Genomic DNA, 21708 nt, shown 5'->3' with positions numbered 1-21708 from the left:
ATCATATTGAGGTAGACAAAGCCCTAATTTGACATTTCTTGCCACCTTGTAGGTGCTAGTAATACATCCTGAGTTTTCTGGAGGAATAGCCAGTATTATTAACCTCTTCTGCTACAGAATTATTTGTGTTCTCCACTGGTATTCTTCCTAAAAATGTGTTAGCTATGTAGGCATGGTGAAGGAGAATTTTAAGTATTTTTCATACATCCTAATATAGTTCTCTAAGCATACAATAGGCATACATTCCCAGGAGTTAATAAATATCAGTATCCTGTGTCAATCAAATTCTGTCTGCTATTCCATAATAGTATAATGGACTTTATATTAATAAGCCTATTTTTGAAATTTAATTTACCACTTATGTACATTGTAAAACCAAAATCTCATAATAGAATGCTATTTTTTAAAATTATTACCTAGTAATGTGTGAATGGTGTGTGTGTGTGTGTGTTTGTGTGTGTGTGTGTGTGTGTGTGTGTGTGTGTGCATAATTATGTGCACTTAGATAAAGATCAGAGGACAACATTGTGAACTCAGTATTTTCTGTCCATTTTTAACTGGGTTCATGGGATTCAACTCATGTCACAAGACCTGATGCAGCAAGTACATTTACTCTATGAGCCATCTCAGTAGCTCATATCCTAAAAGTTCTAAGTAATATACTTACTTGAAGATGGTTTAGGCTTATCTAAAAAAAAAAAAAAGATAAGTAAAAATTTCTACTTATATTTAGCATGTTAAATCTATAACTTCTATTTTGCTTTTAGAATTAAAATAGAAAAAATAAGTGCATATTAAAATAAGCAATAAGAGAAATATTTCATAAATCTTTAAACTATTTTCCAACAGGTTCCCATGAACAGATGTAGAACTTGGTAGTGTTGAACTTCTTGGTTTTCTCTTCATCTAAACAGTTTCAGCCATAGTTCTTTCTGGGAATCCATTATTATTTTACTACCAACTTGAATTCTCCCAAATAATAATGAAAACTGACATAAAATATCAGGAAGAATAAATATATGGTAGATGAAAATTTTCACTTTCTAAGTATATTTCATTTTTCTCCAATACACCATGTATCCTGAAATTATTGACTAAACTATTATTCAGCTTTATATATGACCTTTCTTTTTTAAAAACAATATTTTATTATTATTTGAGATATTTTAGGGTAAATGATTATACAGAGAAGAGAGGAGAAAGATGTTTTTTTCCATTATCGTCATTTATATTACATCATCTGAGCCTTATAAAGTCGTTCATATCATGAAATCAAGTAAAATTATGAAATAATAAGGTAATTGTTACATACTTCAGTGAATTTATTTTAAGAGGGCTTACTGGGAAGGGGATAATAACTGGATTGTAAAAATGATTAAACAATAACAATAGTAATAGTAATAATAATAATAATAATAAAATATTATTCCTGCTTAAGTTTACTCTCAGTGACATTTAACGTATATAATTTTAAATAATATTCTAAAGCCATATAAAGGGATTCTCATCCATGAGAATGATAAATGTCAATAACTCTAATCTTGCCAAACACCAAATATTATAAAAAGAACCTGTACATCATGAAAGCAAACACAGGTTGCTAGCATCTCTGTACTATATAGCAAGCTTTGGTAATCTTCTTTTGATTGTCTTTAATACCATAGTTCTGCGATCAGATAATAAAGATTATAGTACAAAACCCAAAACTTAACAGTATTAATAAACAAAAAGTGTCTACTTTATGTTTTTGTGGTTAGATTTGATGAACATGGTAAACAAAGACAGCATGTAAGTCAAAAACGGCCAAGAATACCTGTTTTTATAGATGGGTGGCCTTTCCCTTGGTGTTCAGCTTTTTCTAGAGAAAAAAAATGAAAATTCACAGGAGATATAAATAATCTTGGAGCAGGGAGTGTGTCAGCAGATGGTTTTCACTTGCACAAGATGCATGCTACTAAAGCTACTTCTATGCAACTTGTAATACAGAAGTGTATTGTCAAAGAGTATATTATAAACAGGGTTAGAATCATTCTCAGGGGACCCCAAAGATGTGTTTTCTAGGCAGCTGAAAAACAGTATCAGGTTGTTTGTTCTCTTCATAACCAATAGTTTAAGAGCACAAGATGCCAAAGAGAATTAGAAGAGAAGCTACTTTCTTAATGGAAGTTTCCATTTGGGGAGGCGAAGCACCTGTCAAGTCTTTTACTCCCCTCTGACCTCTCTGTTTTACTTCCCCTCTGACCTCTCTGTTTTCAAATTTCTTTCCTTCCATTTCAGAAACCATTTAATTCAGAACATTGACTCTTGTCTTTTTAAAATGTAATATAGATGTGCCTCACTCTGGAGTAGACCATATCTCATATCCTCCACATCACTGTGCATTACCAGGTCTAGTCAGATGCATAACAGCTGAGTCTCAACTGGATCCAGGATGCCACGAATGGAACCAAATTCTGTGAGTGTAAGATACTTTTCAAAGCCCTTTGAATATATCTGGAGTAATACTGTTTTTGTTTTTGTTTTTTTAAACACTTCCTTCATAAAACTCAGAACTTCAGAATATGGTGGAATATTTTGGAGTGAAGTGAGAATATTGGAAACTAAACAAAAAGTAGAGAAGACTAGACATAGGTTCCCACTAATGACCTTCAGAGTTAGCCTTTAGTTTTGCTAGTCTGTATCTAGACACAGAAACTTACATAGAAAACAAGATCATAAAAGAATTCCTTGTGTTTTCTGATGTAATAGCTTTTACCTGATTGTGGAACTTTTGGTTTTGTGATAGGAGAAAATGATAATACAAGGAGAAATTTAAAGCACATCAATAGAAAGCAATGAAGAATTTGAAGCCTGGAATTTTTTTTTAAAGCACAAAATAAAAAATGGTATATCCTCAATAAAGCAACAAATTACAAGTTCCTTTAGATCAAATGAAAACTCAAAGAGAGATCTCCTCAGTAGTTCTCTTGCTGACTTCTTGCAAATTTAAACACTTTCCCACCCTGTGCATCTGAACCTTGCCTTTTATCTCAACCGTGATTAGATGGTGATTATATAGAGAGTACTTTCATTTATGTATTACTCATTTATTACTGTATTAAAACAGAAAGATCAATTCTGAGCTTCCATGTGCTGATGACACACTAAAAAGTTTTGTCTCAAAGCAAAGTGATAATTCCAACAATTCCCTATAAAATTAAACTCCAGAAGTATTGTTGGTTGTAGTGACCTGTCTAGTTAAATATCCTATGTAGGACGTTTTGCTGGATTTGAAGCCAGCCTTTGGACTAAGTGTGGGGTCCCCAGTTAGAGAAAGGACTGAAGGAGTTGAAGAAGTTTGCAACCCCACAGGAAGAACAACAATATGAACTAGCCAGTACCCCCAGAGCTCCCAGGGACTCAGCCATCAACCAAGAAGTAGACATGGCTCCAGCTGCATATATAGCAGAGGATGGCCTTGTCAGGCATCAATGGGAGAAGAGGTCCTTGGTCCTATGATGGCTCGATAAATCCTCCAGTGTAGGGGAATACAGGGCAGGGAGGTGGGAGTGGGTGTTTGGGTTTAAGAACACCCTCATAGAAGCAGGGGGAGGGAAGATAGGATAGGGAGTTTCTGGGGGGGGGACCAGGAAAGGGGATAACATTTGAAATGTAAATAAAGACAATATCCAATAAAAAAAGTTAAAATAAAAAAAGATTATTTATTTATTTATTTATTTACGATATTTTCTTTATTACATTTCAAATGTTTCCCCTTTTGAGGTTCCCCTTCTGAACCCCCCTATCTCATCCCCCTCGCCCTGTCTCTATGAGAGTGCTTTCCCACCCATCCACCCACTAACATCTTTCCACTCTGGAATTCCCTTAACTGAAGCATTGAACACCCTCAGGCCTAAGTCCTCTCCTCTTACTGATGTCCCACAAAGCCATCCTCTGCCACATATGAGGCTGGAGCCATGGGTCCCTTCATGTGTACTCTTCAGTTGGTCCAGTCCCCGGGAGCTCCGGAGATCTGGCTGGTTGACACTGTTGCTTCCCCCATGGGGCTGCAAATCCCCTCAGTTCCTTCAGTCCCTTCTCCAAATCCTCAATCAGGGACCCCACACTCAGTTCAATGGTTGGCTGTGAACATCAACCTCTATATTTGTCAGGCTCTGGCAGAGCCTCTCAGGAGATGGCCATATCAGGCTTCCATAGGCAAGCACCCTGTTCAGATTTGGTGGCTGTATAAGGCTTGGATCCCCAGGTGGGGCAGTCTCTGGATGGCCTTTCCTTCAGTCTCTGCTCCCCACTTTGTCTCCATATTTCCTCTTGTGAGTATTCACCCTTCCAAGAAGCACCGAAGCATCTACATTTTGGTCTTCCTTCTTTTTGAGCTTCATATGGTCTGTGAATTGTATCTTGGGTATTCCGAACTTTGGGGCTAATATCCACTTTTCAGTGAATACATAACACGTGTGCTCTTTTGTAACTGAGTTACCTCACTGAGGATGATATTTTCAAAGGGCATGAAGTTTGTATTAGACTGAGAACTGTGGGAAGAAATCATGTGCTCGATATATACCCATTTTCGTGAATTTCTAAAAATGGAACATATTTAAGACAAAAATTAATGTTTTAGTACAGCTTTTAACTAGGGGATTCTAAGATTGTATTGCTTTATTTCTGTCAATGAGACAACCATTCTGATCTCTACATTCTATTGCCTTCAATTTTCTACTCTTGCATATTCTTATATTTAGATCTCTCTCTCTCTCTCTCTCTCTCTCTCTCTCTCTCTCTCTCTCTCTCTCTCTCACACACACACACACACACACGTGTGTGTGTGTGTGTGTGTGTGTGTGTGTGTGTGTGTTTGCATGCATGCACACATGTGTAACATGACATGGTCTCATGTAGTTCAGACTAGTTTTAAACTTGCCAAATACCTGAGAATGCCATTGAACTACTATTCTTGCTTCCAGCTACCAAGTATTAGGATACAGACATGTGCATATGACACCACAGCCTGTGGGATTTCATATTTTTAAGGTATAGATGCATCAGATCAAACTGACTCAAATCCACTACATATGAACTTTCTCACATGCAACTTAAAAATGTAAGCAAATGGTTTCTTATGTTTTATTTAAACAAAATAATATTTTAAACTTCTCAACGAACACTGCCTACCCATATTCACAAGATTGAGTAGCACTTCATGGGATGCCTAGATTGATAGGTAGTTTTCTATGCAGTAACTAAAAATTAATTTCCTACTAGAAATTTCTATTTTTAAATAAAATATAGGTATTAAGTTTTTCTGTAAATTCTACATCTTTATCATCATGGTATAGCATTTCACTTATAATTTCTCCATACCCTAAGGGAAGGAAGATTAGAGTAGAAGAGAAGAAGGGAGCCAAGGGTGTAAGACATATGTGGATTTACTCAACGTTCTTGGAATGGGGAACTTTAAGGGGATAGGAGGAAATCTAAAACACAATTTTAGATGTCTATCTTGTCTTAGGTAGTAACAGGCATATCCAAATGAAGAACCCATTTACCTCGGTGCTGACTGGATGCTCTTTGTGACTGATAAGCTCAGGTCTTCTGGGCAATGCAAGCAGGCTGTCTATTTGAATCCTACCATTAAACCCTCAGTTCAGTCAATAGTGGGATAATCACTTAGTGGGATAATAACTAAGATTGGAAATGGTCTTTAGAAGCTGATGACTTGAGGCATGAGTTATGACAATTGATTTTAGATCTGACTCCATAATCTTCCTTTTGAGATAACTAGTACAGTGTGAGACAACTGGATGCAGTGACACCACCTAAGAAATACCTGGTTTACCATGAGGAATAACTTGCTCTGGTCTGGTGATGTTCTGTTCTGAAAGGAATAAAAAAAAGTTGTTTCAGATATTTTTAATTTTTCTAATATATTACACAATAAGTATTCTCTATGACTTAGGACAATGATTTATAAAATTGAAAATAACAAATGTGACAATAGGAATAAAATATTTTAAGACTTCGTGCTATCCAGTCTCATAATAAAGTCCCAAAGGCATTGTTTTGGAAAAACAGTGTACACAAATATTTTTTATTTACATGGAACCTATAATTTTCAAGTCATAGGCTTTTTTGTAAAGCAAAAGTGTTGAAGCAAGATTAAACTTTACAATTTTGGAAACGAAACACGCATTTTAAAGAGATTATATTTGAACATTACAGAGGAAACCTATGTACATACTGTGTGTTTGGCCTTTGTCAGATGATGCTGAAAGGATAAAAAGTTAATCAGTTAATTGATAAATACACTATTTTAAAACAACTAATGTAAGTTCTAAGTGGTATTGTGTATAACTAGTCTTTAAAGGCTCTCTTTTTATTGCTGGACCAGTGATATGGTTCAAAAGGTACAAGTGCTTACTCATCATCAAACCTAAGCTTGCTTCTCCTAACCCACAGGATGAAAGGATTGAGTCAATTCCAACAAGTTGCCCACTGACCTCAATGTGCTAACCTTGGCATGAGTATTTGCGTATACACTCTCTGTCTCTGTCTGTACCTCATCTCTCTCTAAAGAAATAAATGTAGTTTAAAAAAATTAACATCTCGCAAACAACACTTACCTCTAATAAACAAACAAACAAACAAAAACCACCAGGAAATAAATCATGAAAGGGTAGATGGACATTTATATGCTCTGTTGCATGAAAATATATTATTTACAAGAGCAGATACAAGTTATGACTAGCTGCAAGATAAACTCTAGTGAGGAGTATAGCAGCATGACAATGCTTGACATATATTTAGATTTGAATTCTTAGATTAGGTTAATAGGAAAGATTTTACTATATCACTTCTCATAATGAAAGAATGCCTTCCATAGTGCTTAAGAGCTTTTATAAACTTGCCTCAGGTCAGTAGCTTGTTGGTACTTCAATGAGGACTTAATCATAACATTATAAACTAAAAGAGCTCATTCTGCTGTTTTGGTCAACATTATTTGGTTAATAAAATGATACCGTCAGTCTAGGATGGTTTCTTTATATAATTACTGAGAGTTCAGAAAAAAAATTAGGCACATTGTAGAATTTTAGTCCAAGATTTGTTAGCTTGAAAATATTGAAGAGCTAATTGTATGGATTTGACCTTTTGAACCATCTCCATAATTACTGTATTGAGGATATCACTTGCTGTGCTGTATGCCTCCATAATGATGAAAGTTAAAAGTGGTGTGCTCAATCAATACTTCACAAGAATCTTCATGGGGGTCTAGCCATTGCCCTTACCACACCCAAATAGCCCATGATTTTGTGAATTTGTGACTATGGTGATTATTAATGAAAGTAAATTAGCAAAAATAACAAGGATCATATTTAATATCAAAACACTCAGAAGAATAAATTCTAACTTCTGGCTTCATTACGCGAAGTTTAGCATAAAGCAGTGGTCCTCAACCTGTGAGTCATGACTTATTTGGGGGTTGCATATCAGATATTTACAATGATACTCTGTTATGTTTGCAGACATAACTGTCCTCTGAGAGGCTCCACTCAGCAGCTGCCTAAAATATGTAGAAACCTATAGCAAAACATTGAACTGAGTTTAGGACTCTTATGGAAAAGTCAGGGGAAGGATTGTGGGACCCAAAGGGATAGGAACTCCACAGGAAGAACAACAGAATCAACTGACTTGGACACTACAGGGCTCTCAGATCCTGAGCCACCAACTGAAGTGCATACATGGGAGGAAGAAGGCCCCAGCCACATAAGTAGCAGATGTGCAGTTCAGTCTCCAAGTGGTCCTCCAGTAACTGGTGTGGGTGCTGTTCCTAAAACTGTTGCCTGTCTGTATAATCCTTTGACTAAATTGGCTGCATTGTCTGGCCTCAGTGGGAGACAATGCACTTAACCTGTTAGGACTTGATATATCAGGGTTGGGGAATACCCAGGAGCCCCTACCCTCTCAGAGGATTATGGGAGAGAGAATGATAGGGAATCTGTGAAAGGACAGTGATGGGGATGTAAAATGAATGAATAAATAAATTAATGGAAGAAAATAAAATATTGTCACCTAGTTTTGCTTCCTTTTTCACTTGTGACTCTGAAAAGAGAAAGAAAAAAGCAGAAAAATAATTCTAAAGCAAACTAAATGAAAGCAAAATATATCATTTCCAATAATTTGTATTAATTTATCTCCATAAAATGAAGGATTTTGCTAATAATCCATTTTTATGGTGCTTTGTTAAAGAAAGATTATTAAACACAGTAGTTAAAAACAAATACACTTGTTTGTCATTAAACTGTTGTTTTTAAAATGTGTCTCAGGTGAACAGATACTTGAGAGTGGGTTTAAACCTAAATTGTTTCTTTAATTTTAAACTACCTATAACAAATAGTTCCAAAATAGTGTTAGACAAATCATTTCAACAACAAAATTGGAAGAAATTGTTTCAAATCTAACAGATATCTGTGTAATTAAGAAATTCAGTTATATTAGGGTTTGAACGTATCCCCTAAAGCAGGTTGAGTCTTTAGCATCAATATCTATGAAGTGACATTATTTGGGAATTGGGTTAATGCAGATATAATTAATTAAGATTGGATTCAAATGAGATAAGATGTTAGGATAGGGTGAGTCCTCTTAAGAGATAGAGAGGGAGAAAGTAGATATGTGATGTGGTGGTTGAGAGTGACATCAAGAGTTTAATTCCAAGGAATTTATAAACTTCTGGTAACCACTAAAGGAATGGCAAGGAAGACATTTCTGCTAAGCTTGGAAAAGTAGTGTTCAGCTTGCAGAACTATGGTGGAATATACACGTTACTTTAAGAAACTATCTGAACTATCTTATTCTATGCACAGAAACTCACAGATTGCATTAGATTGTGGAATACTGCTCTGCTATAACAAATAAAAATGTGCAAGTAGTCTGCGGAATACATACTGAGGAGATACTGCAACATTATTGGAAATATTTGATAAAAGCCTAGATTGCCTTGAGGAGACTAATACTTGCTTACAACTGATACTTAAGACAGTTATGTTGAGAAATAGTTTATCATGTACAAATGTCCCAGTGAGCAAGTACACCACATCTGCCTATGATTCCTTGTGTTATCTTCAACTTTCTAGTCTCATTTGACCCTCCTCCTCTTCTGGCTTCCAAAGTTGGACTTCGAAGAGATCTATAAAACAATTTGTCTCCTCTGGTTTTTTCGTTGTTGTTATTGTTGGTGGTGGTGATGTTTGCTGTTTTGAGGGTTTTTTTCCCCCTGGAATAGTAGACAATCACACAGTGGTTGTTTTATATGGAAAAAAAAAGCCACTTTTCACAGTATTGGAGTGAATAAAGTCCAAGACAAGAGCCAGTTACTAGCACATTTTAACATGGTGTCTTGCTGCGGACAGGAGGGGTGTTGTTCCACTGCATGACAGAGGTAGAAATAGAGCAATCGTGCAAGCAGAAGCTACATAAGAGCCTTGATCTCATTCTTAAAACAAGAAACTTCAGTGTCTAATCACCAGTTTGTGGCCATTACCTAATCCTGCCATATAGATAATACCAGGCCTTTGAAAGAACACATCCAAACTAAAGCAAATTTACTGCTGTAAATTTAAAAAACATGCTGCTTGGAACAGAGATGCTAAAGGAGACTCTTGCTTTAATCTCATTAGAAAATATGACATGTTATTGGATACTGAAGGAAATAAAATGGGTCTTTTAAGGAATGTACTCTTCTCCAAAGACAATACCCATTCTCAGGTGGTTCTTCCACACAGGATACAAGATTCTTTCTACATAATATGGTCCAGAAAATAGCTGTGAGGTATTTTATCTTTATCAATGATTATCATTGCAGATTGAATGTAAGATGAATCAAACTATTGGGGATTTTAAATTAAAAAATGTTTACGTGATTTTTCCCCAGCCACCGCTGAGTTGTGTGTGGGTAGAGCTCAGGTTCATCCAAGACTCATCGTCACCCATAATCCACAGCCATGGCAGGAGAGATGATGAAGACTGCCTGATTACAATGGCCTAGCAAGTGGCATACAAGCACCAAGTCCATCTCTATGTACTTGTACCCAACTGTGATGAGCCCATATATGTCAAGCTGGTGGATGCACTGTGTTTCAAGCACCAAATCAACCTGATTAAGGTTGATAGCAACAAGAAACTAGGGGAATGGGTAGGCCTCTGTAAAATCAGTCAAGAGGGGAAGCCAAAGAAAGTGACTGGTTGCAGTTGTGTACTAGTTAAGAACTATGTTAAAGAATCTTAGGTCAAGGATGTCATCGAGGAATACTCTAATCCAAGAAATGAATACATGAAATTTTGACTCAATAATTAATAATAATAATAATAATAATTAATAATAATAATTTTTATAAAGCCAGAAAGAACATGTATCACCACTAATGGGACAGAGACAAGATAAAATGAAGAGACAACTAAAAAGGGTGACACATTCCTCTTTAGGAAGGGTAGGGCCATTGTCCCATCAAGCCTAAAAGAAAAAGGACAGATCCAGAGAGAATATTCTTTAGACTTGAAATTAACCAGGATTGAAAACTTGTTTATGAAATACATCCTTATTTTTTCTTTCTAATTTTTTCCCTTGAAATGAGAATGACTGCCTTATTTTATTTGGAAGCAGATCATTATAGACTCAGATGAACTCAGGTAAAGAATACTTATATAATTTTTTTCTTTCCCCAAAGCTGATGTAGATCATCTAAACAATGGCATTGACATCTGAAATTGTAATTAAGTGAAATTAAGTTTAAATGAAATTAACAGGTAGAAATACAGTAGATGTTGTACTATCTAAGATTTGACATTGTAGATATGGTATCAATATATTTGCACATAGGGAAGACATGAATTTTGGCAGGACATGGGGTAGGCTTTAATAAAATCAACTGTGTACTCCAAAAATGTATGTTCAAGTCCTAATCTCCAAGACCTGAAAATGTTATCCTACTTTGAAATATGTTTCCTGTAGATGTAATTAGTTAGGGTATAACATCAGGGTTGTAGGCCAGGCAGTGGTGGCGCAGGCCTTTAATCCTAGCACTTGGGAGGCAGAGCCAGGTGGGTTTCTGAGTTTGAGGCCAGCCTGGTCTACAGAGTGAGTTCCAGGACAGGCAGGGCTACACAGAGAAAGCCTGTCTCAAAAACCACACCCTCCCCCCCACACACACACACAAAAACCAAACAAACAAAAACAAAAAATCATCAGGGGTGTACGTAGGTCCTTCATTAACTGTGACTGAGACAAAGACGCTTATGGAAAAGATGGCCATGTACCTATGTAAGTTAGTCTGTGTGTGTGGGGGGGGAGGGCGGCAGGGGACTGGGGGGGGGGGTGAGCACAGCAAGAATGCTGGTAAGCATTAGCAGTCCAAAAAGGCAAGGATGGATTTTTTTCTCTGAGTTTCAGGAAAACATGGATCAACAAGCCCATTGATTTAGGATTTTTAGACTCCAGTAAGTAAGGAGTAAAAATACATTTAAAAAATCATAAAATCTGGAGTGTAAAAAAAGGAATAAATAAAATTAAAAATGTTTATACAGTTTGTGATATTTTATTAACAGCAATTCTACAGCATGAATGCATTTGGCAAGAATGAAACAACATTTTAACTGTTTTCATAATCTGATGCTGCATGTTCTTATGAAAGAAAATTTCTGCATACTTCCTATTATGGAAGTGTTCTAAATCAGGACGGTGGAAGAGAAATATGAACACAGATAGTTATCTAATAGGAAGTCTGTGGCTCCAAAGTTCAGAGAAGAGATTGCTTGAACCATAGGAACTTCTTATAATAATAATAATAATTATATATATATATATATATATATGTGTGTGTGTGTGTGTGTGTGTGTGTGTGTGTGTGTGTTTCTGAAAATTGGTATCTTGGATGCATAGCATTATTGTTCTATATTTTCCTTCAACAAATAAATAATATGTCTTTCTAATTATCCAAGTACATTTTTGATGTATAAATGGACACCCTAGGACTATAACAAAGTCAGGAAGACAGTTTCTCTTTAAAAACAGCAGCATAGCAAACTTTTCTATAAAAGATTGTTGTTGTTTTTTAATGCTGTTTTGTATAATATTTATCATAACATTTCAAAGAGGTGTGTTATTATTCATTATGAATACAGAATGCATGCATAAGCTTATACATTAAAATACATACTTGACTTCTCTTCGTTTTTTGACTGTGGCTCTAAAAATGTAAGTAATAATGGTTACACAATGATTTCAATCACTTTTTATCATCAATTATATTTTAATATGTCATATTTTAACCAACTATATTTTCCTTGTGGTTATGTCAATGTAAGAGATACAGAGAAAAAGCCCTGCTCTCTCAATCTTAATATGAGTTATTTTGAGAAAACATGGAAAAAAAAGCAACCGCTCTTAGCTCTTAGTGACAGTCTTACAAAATGCTGTGTTTCCAGTGAATAAAGGAATAAAGGAAAATTTCAGCATAGCATAGTGTCAGAAATATAGTTGGATAATATACATATATTAGGAAAGCAATCAGCTTGCTTTCAGCAAAATATTTAAAATGGGCTCAGAGAGATATATAAAAACCATGCATTTAATATTTTTCTAATAATTGATTTTACTCACTATTGGAAACGGTCATAACATACGTGGTGGTTTAGGCTTTACATCTCTGCCCATTAGAAGTTGAAAAAATATTTTAATTATGTAACGCTCACTGAATTGTTATTATTCAGTATCTTAGATTGTCAGATATATCAATAAAAACAAAACAATATATACTTCAGTTAACCTTCTTGACTGAGCTTCTATAAAGTTTTGATTTATTGCTTATGATAAAGATACTAACTGATGATTCATTTAAATCATAAAACTCCAAGTGTAGTCACATTCATTAATAACATTAGGATGTTCACCAACTCTTGTTCAAGTGTTAACTTTCTATATATGCCACGCCCACTCCAGTGAAGTCTGCTTGACAGGCCGAGAGAGGCCTGGAAGCACTCATGAGGCAAAGAGTTTCAAGGAAACTCAGCCTCCTGGAACTTTGGCATTCTCATAACCCATATACTCAAACCCTATCCCCATGTTAGTATGGTGTATGCTCTCTTTCAGTATTATAAGTGCCTTTAAAGATTGAATTTTATCACAGGTGAGCCTCCCAGTGTTCCAAAGTCCTAGAAAATTCTTGAAGCCTAAGAGCTTGGAATTTAGTAGGATTCAGTGAGAAGGTTACCTATTCACTAACATTCAAATTTACTTCTAGTAAAGACCGGTGAAACTAGTTAGGCATTACAAAGAACAGAGCCAGGATAGGTCAGGGCTAGTCTGTAGAGTGATTACTGAGGACAGGGAATACACATTGGCCTATTTAACTATAGACTAGCTTTACACCTGGTGGTAAACAACACCAGCCTGGTCCTTGCCATCTTTTGATGTATACAATCCTTTGTTTTGTGTCACTATAACTCTGCAGATGTGTCTCGCCTGGCATTTCTTGTTTGTTCTCCTCTATAAAAGTTTGATGCTTGATTTAGAAAAATACACTCAGATTCTACATGCTCTCTCATGTGAACTCTGTCTATTAAATTCCCATCCAACTCCTTAGTCCATCTGCCACCAGAGACCCATTCTACACAGACAGGAGACCCAAAAAGGAGGTAGTCTGCAGCATATATAAAGTTAAGGGGGAAAGCACACACATTTTAATTTTGACACCCATTAATTTTTCAAAAACATTTAAACCATCATGGTGCTAGAAAAAGAATTCAAAGATTTTAAATTTTTGTTAAATTTATTAACATGTATCTGACTTAAGTGATTTCTGCTGACTTGGAAACTCTGTGTACAGACAGGTGCGTTTATTAAGGCTGAGCACCTAGTATTTGGATTAGCAGACTTCTGTAGAAAGTTAGACAGACTATATCATCAGCTTTTACATCATTATATCCCATTCATCTATAGTTTTAAGGTACTAAAAGATATTTGGATAAATATATTAAATTGTTAATAAAGCAATTCCATGTTCTATGTTGATCTCAGACTTTCTGATTAGCTTAAATATAGTAAATACCGAATCCATTCTACAATGTCTAATGTTTAACTTTTATTGAATTGTTTCAACTTGAATTTTAAAGTAAAAGGGTAAAGTTCTATGTAGAAATAGGAAATGAAATGGTCATGAATTTACTTGCCATATCCATAATTCAAGCAATTGTTTTTTACTTGGTTTAAAGAAAAGAAACTAATATCCAAAAATTGGGTTTATAATATTTAAATTTTAAGACAATTTAGGCAATGCTAACACTATGAGAGATTTATCAAATTCAAGAATGTAATATTATTTTATGCATGTAAAACATGTAGAGATGTTTCTCTGGACGAACTGCTTAAGGAATCTTATAGAAAGTATCATTAAATATGTGAACTAAAATAAGTGAGTAGCTCAATAAATAGGGGTAGAATCTTATAAATCTAACAACACGAAGTAAGAGATTTAGGAATTAAATGGAATAGATTTTTTTGACTTTATAATAAAAATACCTGTTTATCAAACATCTAAGTTGTGCCAAATATTTGTGCTAAGTGTTGTGTTTTGCAGAGAAGCCCTGTTCCTCCAGGTTCATTGATAAGGATTTCCAAGTGCAGTTTCCAGCCCATTACCTTTGTCTAGGGAACTCTTTTCATCCCACATATATTTAATATGGTTCCCCAAATTTTTCACTAAGAAGTTTTATCAGATGGTTCTGATAAATACTTCAATTGTAAACTGTTATTTCAAGGGGGTATTAACAGCATTCCTGCTGAGACATGATATACTGTGTCTGTAAAAGGATATAGGTATATACAATTGTAATTTGTTGCTAATCACTAGTTGAACACTAATTGAGAGGAGAAAAAAAGATGTCTTAAGGATGAACTCTCACTAGTGAAATGTAGACATCACATAGGCTGTTTATCCCTGATTTGATAACATCATGTGTTCATTTAAGAGATTATTGATTAAGTAAAAATCTAAAAATAAAATCACAGGCAAAAATGCATTAGATGAGGTTTATGTTTAGGCTACAATGTAAAAGGAATGTGCAAAATGTTTACTGGGGAAAAAAATAAGGTAGTAGTTCTCCAACAATAGTAACATTTGAAAGAAAGAGTGTAAGTTAAAACTACCCTTCTGTTGTTACAGAAGAAAAGGAATTTTAATGTCTTTTCTCCATTATCAGTTTGCTTAGCACATTTGGGTGCTACCTGAACTAGTCCTAGGTGGCGTGGTTACAGTTGTTCCATGACAGCTCCAGGTCAGTTCCTCTAAGTACTGTGTCTCAAATGTGCTTTCTCTCCAGCACTTGTGCTTTCCTTTCAAGGCTGAGAGGCAACCAACAGCAATGGCAGCAGCTTGTACATTTGAGGAGTCTCTTGTTGGAGAGGCCATGGAGGATGCTGCATACCGACTTCCTTCACGTGGCTTGCTCTGCTTGCTTTCTTATAAACCCAGGTCCATCAACCCAGGATGGACCACAATGGGCTGGTCCCTCCCCCACTGATAACTAATTGAGAACATGCCTTGCAGCTGGATCTCCTGAGGCATTTCCTCAACTTAGGCCCCATCCTCTCTAATGAATCTAGCTTGTTTGTGTCAGGTTGAAACACAAAACCAGTTATTACAGTGGACACTGTGTCAACTTGACAAACAAACTCATCACTATTAACTAAACTCTTCCCCATTTTGTTTTTTGGTCATGGTGCTTAGTGGCAGCAATAGAAACCATGGCTAAGACAAATATGTGTACATACATTTATCATACATACATATACACATACATAAATATATACATAATGTGTATTTCCAAGTTAAGATAAAATATGTTTCTCTATGTCTTTTTCCAATCATTCCTAGTGTTTTTTATCTCTCCACATTTTCTCCATAAGTTTCTCAATAATCCCCATCTATAGACAAATTACACTCCAGAATTTCCCATTTCTGCCTTACTAGCACCTGAGTGAAAATATCACTCCTTGCTACAGCACCTTTTATCCCTATTCTGTTCCACTTCCTGGTATTTGTGGTTACTGCAGATTCTATGTCCATAAATAGGATTTGTGGCTAGATTCCACATGTAAGAGCTAACATATGATGATTATTTTTCTGTTATAAATAAGGGTGTAGTAGTGGCAGTTACATATCATATTTAATCAACAGATACCTGAAGACCCAGCTATACTACTCTTGGTCATATACCCAAAAGATGTCTCAACATGCCACAGGGGTATGTGTGCCACTATGTTCAAAAAGGTCTTATTTGTGATAACCAGAATCTGGAAACAACTGAGTTGTTCCAAAATGGAAGAATGGATAGAGAAAATGTGGTTCATTTACAAAATAGAATACTACTCAGCTATTAATAATGAGGGCATCCTGAGCTTTGCAGACAAATGGGTGGAACTAGAAAATATCATCCTGAGTAAGGTAACTCAGACCCAAAAGGACATGCATGGTATGTACTCACTAATAAGTGGATGTTAACCAAAAAGTACAGAATACCCAGGATACAATCCACAGAATTCAAGAAGGTTAACAATCCGAAGTGTCCAAGTGAGGATGCCTCAGTACCACTTGGGAAAGAGAAAAAAGCAATCACGGGAGTTGGGGGGAGGGAGGGAGGAAGGGACCTATGTGGAAAAGGGGATAGTGCACAGAAAAGGAGAACATGATTAGGTACTGGGAGAGGGGAGACAGTGAAGCCCTGAAGGCCAGCAGAAAGAATGGAACTAGGCAAGCTTGGGAGGTAGGAGGTGGGGGGAACCCTCTAGAATGTAAAAGAGACCTGGGAGGCAAGAGAAGCTCAGCACCCAAAGGGAGGGACCTTAGATGTGGGGAGAGGGAACTTGTAGAGTCCACCTCCAGTAGAAAGACAGAGCATCAAGTGGAGGGATAGGGTTGCCATCCCACAGTCAAAATTCTGACCCAGAATTGTTCCTGTCTAAACAAACTGGAGGGACAAAAATGGAGAAGAAACTGAGGGAAAGGAGGTCCAGTGACCAGCCCAAATTGTGATCCATCTAAACTGGACACTCCTAGGTCTGACACTTTTACAGATGCTATGGTATACTTACAGACAGGAGCCTAGCATGGCTGCCCTCTAAGAGGCCCAAAAAGCAGCTGAAAGATTCAGATGCAGATACTTACACCCAAACAGTGGATAGAAGCCAGGGACCCCTGTGGTTGAATTAGGGAAAAGCTGAAAGAAGCTGAGGAGGAGGGTGACCCCACAGGAAGATCTCAACTGACCTAGACTCCGAGATCTCTCAGACACTAAGCCATCAACCAGGCAGCATACACCAGCTGATATAAGGTCCCTGACACATATACAACAGAGAACTGCCTGGCCAGGCCTCAGTGAGAGAAGATGCACTTAACCTTCAAGAGACTTAAGTACCCAGGGAATAGGGAGGTCTCATAGGATGGGGATGGGGGGTGTGGAAATTCTCTTGGAGACAGGGAAGGAGAAATGGTATGAGGAATAGTTGGAGGGTAGGCTGTGAGGAAGATAATGACTGAACTGTAAAAAATGATTTAGTAATAATAATAATAATAATAATAATAATAATAATAATAATAATAGTAAACCATTTAAGGCTGCTCAATAAGAATAGAGTCATTCCTGGCAGTGTGAACCTAGCCAGCTATTAATGGCTGGTAAGGTAATGGACCCTAGTAGAGAACCAACAATAACCACATTCCTTCACCAGTATAATTTCCAAGTCCATTCTAAACGTCGATTGTGTTTCACCCACCATAAAAGTTTTTTCTTTGAGCAACAGATGGATCTAGGGGACCAAGAAGTCAAATAAGATAGTGTCTTCTAGACTCTAGTGCTAGAAGGCAAGGGCCTCAGCAATGAGATAGTTCCTTCCATATTTGGCAAGAAGTTTTACCCATGCAATTTAACTATAAAGTCACTACAGAAGACCTGCATAATGACCTGCTAATTAACATCAGTTAATCTTCATTATAAATATGAGAAATCTCACAAGGCCCTTACCTAATGAAGAGCTACAGGCAATCCATGACTGCTTAGAGGAGTAGCATCATTCTTCTCCAGGGACGAATTCCCTCATAGGTTACCAAAACTGTCATTCCTAAACTCATATGCTTATAAGTACTCAGTAAGATATATATATATATATATATATGTATATATATGTATATATATGTATATATATGTATATATGTATATATATATGTATATATATATATGTATGTATATGTACACATAAGTAATGTATATATAACAATAATAAAAGAAGAGTTTATAAAGATGAAAGTGAATGGACAGAGTAGAAGTAGAAGCTGGAGGTAGGAATACCTGAGATAGAAATAAATATAGTATTCATGTAAAACTATATAAATTCAAAAATAAAATGAGCAAATAAATGTTAACAAAGGCCTTCCGAATTTACCTGATACACACTGAAGTTTGATAACCATTCTTCAATAGCCATGGTTAAGTTGCTCATAGCATTAATTTAGCACACAACCACAGCTATTTTTCACAATTATGTCTCTTAATTGTAGTTGTAAGCAAACAAAGCTTAACTAAGGGCCAAAGAAAAAGCTCTCAGTTTATTGGGTATAAATGAATAATATTAAACAACCAAAATGCCAAAAACCAGCTCCTTGTTTTGTTGATTCTTTGTATAGTTAAGGAAAAGAGGATGGGGAAGAAATAAGGCAGGGTGGGAAATAATATCAGGTTCTGGAGGAAACAGGAGAGAGGTACAGAGGGTCAGGAAATTGAATAAAAATATGTAGCATGGGGGGGATGAGGAACTGGGGATACCCAGTGGAGGGTCCTAGACACCAAGGATCAAGAGGCTCCCAGGACCCAACAGGGATGATTTTAGCTGAGAAGGGGAGATAGAACCTGTAGAGACCACCTCCAGTAGATAAGCACAGCCCCCAGTGGTAGGATAGAGCCACACACCCATCTCAAAGTTTTTAACCCAGATATGTTCCTGTCCAAAGGAAGAACAGGGACAAAAAATGGAGCAGATTCCTCAGAGTAGGAGAATGCCAGGGTGGTGAGGTGGAAGTAGGTGGGTGGGAGGGGGAGCATCCTCATAGAAGCAGGAGGAGGGGGCATGGGAGAGGGGGGTTCTGGAGGGGAAACTGAGAACATTTGAAATGAAGAAAAAGAAAAAAAAATGGAGCAGAGACTGAATGTGGGCCATCTGAGGACTGTCCTACCTGGGGCTCTCTCCTGTCAACAGATACCAAACCTAAGCTTGTTGCCCTTGCCCTGAAGCACTTGCTGACAGGAACCTAGTATGACTGTTCCTTGGGAGGTTCAGCCAGCAACTGAACAATACAGATGTGGATGCTTGGAGTCAACCATCAGACTGAGCTCAGGGACCTTGGTAAGGGAGCTGTGGAAGGACTGGAGGAGATGAGGGGGATTGTAACTCCATAGAAAGAACAACATCAGTGGGCTAGACCACCCAGTATTTCCAAGGACTAGACCACCAACCAAGGAGTGTACAGGGAGGGATCCATGGCTCCAGATACATATGTAGCAGAGAATGGCCTTGTCTGACATCAGTGGGAGGGGAGGTCCTTGGTCATGTGGAGGTTTGATGCCCCAGCATAGGGGGATACTTGAGGAGTAGGGCGGGAGAGGGTGGGTGGGTGGCAGAGCACCCTCACAGAGGCAAAGGGGAAAGAGGATAAGGAGGTTGAGGGATGGGGGCCTTGTGGAGGGATAACCAGGAAAAGGGATATCATTTGAGACGTAAGTGAATGGAATGATTAATAATAAAAGTATAAATCAAATAGTTTCAGCTAAAAAAAAAAATTGAGCTAGGAAAAAAAAAATGCTGTAACTGTAAGGAAAGGGGAATGCCAGGATTGGGCAGGGGGAGGGAGGAGGACATAGGGGATTTTCAGAGGGGAAACTAGGAAAGGGGATAACATTTGAAAAGTAAATAAAGAAAATATCTAATAAAAATAAAATAAAATTTATTTTCTGCATTAGAAAAAAGGAAAGCTTTGCAATGTCAAGGACAGTAATATGCTAACTGTGGCAGGATTTTCCCTATTAAATAAATTTAAATATTAGGGCAGAGCAAGGAGTTACAGAGACAGAGAGAGGAGACAGGGAAAGGAGAAGGAAGGAAAATGGAGGATGAACAGGACGATTCAGATTCTACGTGGTTTTATAGAACCACAGGTAGATATAATATATAGGGATAGAATAATTGGGGGTAATTTGTCTAATCTAGGTGGGCAGCTTGTACCATTATCAACTGGCCCTGATTTTATTGTGTGGGCACCTTGTGTATTGAGAATTTATTGATATATAAATCTGACTGATTAATTATAAGCTTCTAGAGTTTTGATTTTACTGGGTTACAGGGAACTGTGATAGCTAACTGCAAAGTGGGTGGTCACTGAATTGAGACTGGTGTGGCAACTACCCGCCAAGGGAACTAGGGAGCTCTGGGTCAGAGAATCTGCCAAGATGAGAACACCCCACTGAAGCCATGTGACCTGCTGGTGCAGAGCGTAGCATGAGAACTTGCCATTCTTTTTAATATTCCTGCAACAGCTAACAGGTATTATTATTATTGAAATCTAGAAATAATGTGTTATAAAATCAAGTTCATGTAATGCAAGAATTATTTTTACAATAGAAATCATAGTAACTTTGATTCTTTCAAGTAGGTAGTAATTGATACAATTATATAAGTAATTTTCAATGACTGATAGTCTAAGGATATATATGTTTGTAGTTTTGCTCATTTTATTAGTTACAACTGTATAATTTATTTTTTTCAAATTATTTTAGTTAATATAAAAATGTCAATGCCATATTTCTCGTTTCTATTTCTAGTATAAGGACTATGGTCACAAAGAACTAATTATAAAGTCAGTAAAAGATAATAGTTACAAATCAAAAATAATTTTAGACACACAAATTATAAGTTATAATGTGAAATTAGGGCCACAAAAGTATACAGAGTCTACATTTGTATATTCAAATGTTAAAAGCATGATCAAAGTGATAGAGTTTTTGGCATAATATATTTAACAAATGATCTGGGATCCACTAGCTTGCACAAGCAACTGATAAGGTGTTCCACCTCCAATAAGAATCTATTGGCAGTTGACGCATTCAGGGGAAAGGCGATTAGTTTTGGGGGTCACTGGAAGGTTCACTTTGCAGCAGCAGTCCCATAAACATGCCCATAAAGTCCAACATCAATTGAATTATTTAATGGGTTATTTTAAAAAACAAAGACGCATAGATTTGTAGGGGAACACAATCCAGGGGAACTATGGGAAATGGAGAAGAGAAATGTGGGCTGAATATTATCATATTTCATTTATACATAAATGTACATCTCATGAAATAAAATTTAATAACATTTTTAAAAGAAAAAGAATTAAGTTTTGTATCCAGTTCTCATTCAGAGACAAACTACAGATTGGGAAAAATATAAGCAAACCATATAACTTTAAAGGGACTGATATTATATCCAATATTCCCATATAAGTATGGAATAAAAGTGACTCAATAACAAGGACAATATATCTAATTAAAATGTAAGCAATGATGGGACTGACCTAGGCCCTCTGCATATCTGCTACTGTTGTGTAGTTTGCTCTTCTTGGAGGATTCCCGACA

The 21708-nt window shown here is 36.6% G+C and overlaps 1 protein-coding gene across 1 annotated transcript in view; it reads right to left on the bottom strand.

Annotated features, from left to right (window-relative positions):
* Positions 1–21708, bottom strand: part of Trdn (triadin) — a 398410-nt gene that overhangs the window by 40925 nt on the left and 335777 nt on the right. Inside the window, exons 25-30 of the mRNA XM_029532915.1 lie at positions 12207–12236; positions 8068–8097; positions 6239–6265; positions 5828–5875; positions 1814–1858; positions 668–688 (exon numbers count right to left, since the gene is read on the bottom strand). Coding sequence (XP_029388775.1) covers positions 668–688; positions 1814–1858; positions 5828–5875; positions 6239–6265; positions 8068–8097; positions 12207–12236 — 201 coding nt within the window. The remainder of the gene's footprint in view (positions 1–667; positions 689–1813; positions 1859–5827; positions 5876–6238; positions 6266–8067; positions 8098–12206; positions 12237–21708) is intronic.

This window comes from Mus pahari, chromosome 21 (assembly GCF_900095145.1).
Source record: "Mus pahari chromosome 21, PAHARI_EIJ_v1.1, whole genome shotgun sequence".
Taxonomy (NCBI): domain Eukaryota; kingdom Metazoa; phylum Chordata; class Mammalia; order Rodentia; family Muridae; genus Mus; species Mus pahari.
The sequence above is the reverse complement of the archived record's forward strand: the minus strand, read 5'-3'. Positions and strand labels throughout refer to the sequence as shown.